Source organism: Theropithecus gelada, chromosome 11 (genome assembly GCF_003255815.1).
Source record: "Theropithecus gelada isolate Dixy chromosome 11, Tgel_1.0, whole genome shotgun sequence".
NCBI lineage: Eukaryota > Metazoa > Chordata > Mammalia > Primates > Cercopithecidae > Theropithecus > Theropithecus gelada.
Window position 1 is genome coordinate 14,751,268 of NC_037679.1, and position 5,493 is coordinate 14,756,760.

The following is a 5,493-nucleotide window of genomic DNA, read 5'->3' on the forward strand; positions in this document are numbered from 1 at the left end:
GTGGGGGGAGCCTAGGCAAATCTGGCCTCTGCCAAGTCCTGGCTTCAGCCAGGCAAGCTCCAGCCTCCCTGGCTCCTCCTCCTTCCCAGCCCTTTCCCCACCCTGTCACACATACACTTAATACGCCTGGCATCTAAGTCCACCCACTCCAGACTTTGGCCTTAGCAGTAGCTAGTGTGGGAGGCTGGGAAGACTGGGAGGAGTCTCTTAAACAAAAGCAAAAGAATCAGCTTCGGGTGCTGTAGTACCTGCCAGCTTTCCCCCCAGGAGGTAAGTAGATACTGGGAGCTGGGGGAACTATGAGAAGACTAGCTAGATATTACATGTATTGCCAACTCAAAACTTTCAGCTTTAACATGCTTCCTCACACATTGTCCCCTTTGATCCTCCACAACTCTGAGGTGGACCTGGTGGGTCTTAACCCCACTTGGTAGGTGAGAAAATAGGTTGAGAGAGACAGTGAGATGCTCAGCATCACACAGCAAATCTGAGGCCACCAGGACTAAATGCAGGGTTCTTGGCCCTATACATCATTCCAAACACAAGACCCAGGTTGCATATAGAAGGTTCAGTGTCCCTGGTTTAGTAGGAGAGAAAGTGTGAGGCAAGCAAGAAGATGCCTCTGCTCCATACAGCAGGTCTGTACACAGGACCTGGCTCATGTGGCTTTAGTTAAATTAGCCACAAATACAGGGTCTGCCCATATCTTTGCTTTGCACAGATGAGCCATAGTTGGCCAATTATCTGCCAACCAGATAATTTCTCAATATGCTCACACCAGATGCTTCCAGCTAGGGAAGGTATTAGGGGAAAGGGCTTGAGGGCCGCAGTAAACTGGACAAGTTTTTCTGCCCAGCCTAGGCTGCCACCTGTAGGTCACTTGGGCTCCAGCTATGTGGCTGCCTCTGCTGCTGGGTGCCTTACTCTGGGCAGTGCTGTGGTTGCTCAGGGACCGGCAGAGCCTGCCCGCCAGCGATGCCTTTGTCTTCATCACCGGCTGTGACTCAGGCTTTGGGCGCCTTCTGGCACTGCAGCTGGACCAGAGAGGCTTCCGAGTCCTGGCCAGCTGCCTGACTCCCTCTGGGGCCGAGGACCTGCAGCGGGTGGCCTCCTCCCGCCTCCACACTACCCTGCTGGATATCACTGATCCCCAGAGCGTCCAGCAGGCAGCCAAGTGGGTGGAGACACACGTTAAGGAAGCAGGTAAGTATGGTAGACCACTAGGAATATGGTGTGGGGTGTCCTGATCCCCACAGTGACCCCAGGAGTCACCTGCAAGGGCTGTGGTAAGTTAAAGGGACTATTTGAGGAGGAGCAGTTTTCAGATGCTCCCAGGAAGAAGAGGGGGCTGTGGGAGTGCCTTACCTACCCCCAGCATCCTTCTCATCTCCCCACAGGGCTTTTTGGTCTGGTGAATAATGCTGGTGTGGCTGGTATCATCGGACCCACACCATGGCTGACCCGGGATGATTTCCAGCGGGTGCTGAATGTGAACACAGTGGGTCCCATCGGGGTCACCCTTGCCCTGCTGCCTCTGCTGCAGCAAGCCCGGGGCCGGGTGATCAACATCACCAGCGTCCTGGGTCGCCTGGCAGCCAATGGTGGGGGCTACTGTGTCTCCAAATTTGGCCTGGAGGCCTTCTCCGACAGTCTGAGGTGAGGGGTACAGGGCTCTGGGTTCCAGGACTAAGAGCAGCCCACTCAACAAACATGGGCCAGCAGAGATGGTTAAGATACAGCATATTGGAATAGTTAAGACAGTTTAAGGCTAGACTTCATGAGTTCAAACCCCACCCTTATGTAAGCTTTGTGACCATAAGTAGATTACTTCTCTTTACCCATTTTTAACACATTTGTTTTTTGTTCTTTTGTGATGGACTCTCGGTCTGTTGCCAGGCTGGAGTGCAGTGGCGCGATCTTGGCTCACCACAACCTCCGCCTCCCGGTTTCAAGCGATTCTCCTGCCTCAGCCTCCCAAGTAGGTGGGGCTACAGGCACGTGCCACCATGCCTGGCTAATTTTTGTATTTTTAGTAGAGATGGGGTTTCACTGTGTTGGCCAGGTTGGTCTCTAACTCCTGACCTCGTGATCTGCCCGCCTCGGCCTCCCAAAGTGCTGGGATTACAGATGTGAGCCACCACGCCTGGCCTTGCCTCTCTCTCATCTTTAAACAATAAGGTTCAAAGTTCCATGGGAGCACAAAGGAGACATGATGAGGACAACAGGGGAGCAGGGCCTGAGTTCTTTTTGTTTGGTTTTTGGTTTTTTGTTTGTTTGTTTGAGAGTTTTGCTCTTTTTGCCTAGGCTGGAGTGCAATGGCAAGATCTCAGCTCACTGCAACCCCTGCCTCTCAGGTTCATGCAATTGTCCTGCCTCAGCCTCCCAATTAGCTGGGATTACAGGCACCCGCCACCACTCCCAGCTAATTTTTTTTGTATTTTTAGTAGAGATGGGGTTACACCATGTTGGCCAGGCTGGTTTCGAACTCCTGACCTCAAGTGATCTACTGGACCCAGCCTCCCAAAGTGCCGGGATTACAGGCGTGAGCCACCACACACAGCCCAAGTACTGAGTTCTTAGCAGAAGTACAAGGCGCCTAAGCTTAGTCCACCTTCTAAGGAAGCCTGCCTTTGTCACCATCACTCAGCAAATAATCTGAATGTCTCCTTTTGTCCCTGTCTCTCAGCCTGAATTTTCCAGGCAGCATCATGGAACACAGGCTTTTTTTTTTTAGTTTTGAGACAAGGCCTTGTTCTCACCCAGCATGGAGTGCAATGGTGCACTCACAGCCCACTGCAGCTTCAAACTCCTAGGCTCAAGCAGCTCAAGCGATACTTACGCCTCAGCCTCCTGAGTAGCTGAGACCACAGGCGTGTGCCAGCATGCCTGGCTAGTATTTTTTTTACAGATAGGGTCTTGCTGTGGTGACCAGACTTGTCTCAAACTCCCGGCCTCAAGCGATGCTTCCGCCTGGGCCTCTCAAAGTGTTGGGATTATAGGCATGAGCCACTGCATACTGGAACACATACTTTATACTTGGATTTTTTCTCCCCTCCCCTCCTGCTCCTTACCTATACTTGGATTTCTACATCTATGCCAGAGCAATGGGATGTATCCCCACTTTCCCCATCAGCTTACCCTCCAGCAAATATGAGACTATACCCTTCAATATCCAGCACTCAGGGCTCAACCCTGTGTTTCAGGAACAAGGGAATGGGGTTCCTCTAGGTCAGGAATTGGCAAACTCAGTACTCAAGCCAGATCTGGCCAGCTGCCTACAAGCTAATAATGGTTTTTAGATTTTTAAATGGTTACATTGTAAACTGTTATATAAGTACCTGATAATATCATTAATTTTGTTTCTTGGCCTGTCACGCTTAAAATATTAACTCTCTGGCCCTTTAAGAAAAAAATGTGCTGACCCCTGCTCTAGATCAAAGAAAACAAACCACAAAAATCCTTTCCTCCCTCTACCCCACTTGACCCTTGTCCCAGGGCAGTAGGTATCTCCTTCAAAACTCTTGTCCCTGGTCTGTGGTAACTTTCTCAGCTCCACAACCCATGTCCCTCAAAGTCCCCTCCCTATAGAGCAAGAACCCAGCAACTTCCCTCTGCCCCCTTCTAGGCGGGATGTGGCTCATTTTGGGATACGAGTCTCCATCGTGGAGCCTGGCTTCTTCCGAACCCCTGTGACCAACCTGGAGAGTCTGGAGAAAACCCTGCAGGCCTGCTGGGCACGGCTACCTCCTGCCACACAGGCCCACTATGGGGGGGCCTTCCTCACCAAGTGTGAGTAGCCAGGCCCACACAGGGCACATGAAGGGAAACAAGAGTACCAGAAAGGCCAGTCCTGCAGAAGCCTGCTGGGAGGTGGGTGGGGCACCCAGGGCAGGGTTGAGGGTGAATGGGATGCCACAAGAGTGCCCAGGCCATGTGGAACCTGCCTACTCCCCACACTGAGAAGGGGACTGAGGGTGACAAGCCCAGGGCCCCAGAAGACAGTACCTAAGATGGGCTGGAGTGGGGAAGGGAAACTGATTGCAACCACCTATGGGGTACAGACCTGAAAATGCAACAGCGCATCATGAACCTGATCTGTGACCCGGACCTAACCAAGGTGAGCCAATGCCTGGAGCATGCCCTGACTGCTCGACACCCCCGAACCCGCTACAGCCCAGGCTGGGATGCCAAGCTGCTCTGGCTGCCTGCCTCCTACCTGCCAGCCAGCCTGGTGGATGCTGTGCTCACCTGGATCCTTCCCAAGCCTGCCCAAGCGGTCTGTTGAATCCAGCCTTCCAGCAAGAGATTGTTTTTCAAGGGCAAGGACTTTATTTCTGCCCCCACCCTGGTACTGCCTGGTGCCTGCCACAAAATAAGCACTAACAAAAGTGTATTGTTTAAAAAATAAAAAGAAGGTGGGCAGAAATGAATGTGCCCAGTGGAAGGCTGACCCCATTTAAGTGCCAGCTACTCCAAACCGACATGCTCACGGTCTGTGGCCTCTTTAGTGCCTGCAAAACAGCTAGCACCCACAGTGGGGCACCAAGGAACTGCCTCACATCTACAGCTGCACCTCGAGGAGTGGCCATCAGAGGGCACTTTGATACATTTCCCTTATTTTCTGAAGGGGAGTAAGGTTGCAGTTCAGTGTCTGTACTGGGAATGGTCTTTATATTTCTTGGGGGAGAAGAGCAGGTGATGAAGAGGGGTCGAGGCCACGCTGGGTGGCTTCCATGGAAGAAAAGGCAATGTTCACATAAATTCTCCTGCTAAGGACACTGGCCACACAGGTGTCAAGGCAACTTAACCACACTTTGAAAGGAGCCGCCGGGCGCGGTGGCTCACGCCTGTAATCCCAGCACTTTGGGAGGCCAAGGCGGGCGGATCACGAGGTCAGGAGATCGAGACCATCCTGGCCAACACGGTGAAACCCGGTCTCTACTAAAAATACAAAAAATTAGCCAGGCGTGGTGGTGCGCGCCTGTAGTCCCAGCTACTGGGAGGCTGAGGCAGGAGAATGGCGTGAACCCGGGAGGCAGAGCTTGCAGTGAGCCGAGATGCGCCACCACACTCCAGCCTGGGTGACAAAGCAAGAGTCCGTCTCAAAAAAAAAAAAAAAGGAGCTGGATCCCTTGAGGATTGACCAGGAAGGGAGGTGCTGGGCCCTTAGCGGTGCACAGAAGGCCAGGAAGATGTCCAAGGCAGATGTGGGCTGGGCTCTCCCAGGTGAGACCTTTCTGGGGAGCTGCTTTGACTTACGTAGCAGATGGCTTCATGAATGTTCATAGTGAGCCTGGCAGCGTAAGACTAGGGGGCAGAAAGCACTACAGTCTCTGGATCCTCACTTCTCCCACTGCCTGTCCAACCAACACCTTCAGCAAAGTCCTCCTTTCCCAAACACCCCCCAGAATAGACTTTCTCGAAGTACACATGCAGTAAGGTCCCAGAGGACAGGCAACATGGGTAAGGAAAGGAAGGAATCAAGCATCACTC

General features: G+C 52.6%; 1 protein-coding gene across 2 annotated transcripts; it reads left to right on the forward strand.

The window, feature by feature from the left end:
* The first annotated feature begins 119 nt into the window (after nucleotides 1-119).
* On the forward strand, nucleotides 120-4,481 carry RDH5 (retinol dehydrogenase 5). Of its 2 annotated transcripts, none has more exons than XM_025401676.1 (5): nucleotides 120-270; nucleotides 857-1,203; nucleotides 1,398-1,656; nucleotides 3,626-3,789; nucleotides 4,062-4,481. In XM_025401676.1, exons 2-5 carry the CDS (start codon nucleotides 894-896, stop codon nucleotides 4,283-4,285), a joined length of 957 nt encoding a protein of 318 aa, XP_025257461.1. In that variant the 5' UTR covers nucleotides 120-270; nucleotides 857-893; the 3' UTR covers nucleotides 4,286-4,481. The 2 variants fall into 2 exon arrangements, with proteins under 2 accessions (XP_025257461.1, XP_025257460.1); XM_025401675.1 differs by having other exon boundaries at nucleotides 862-1,203.
* The last annotated feature ends 1,012 nt before the right edge of the window (nucleotides 4,482-5,493 follow it).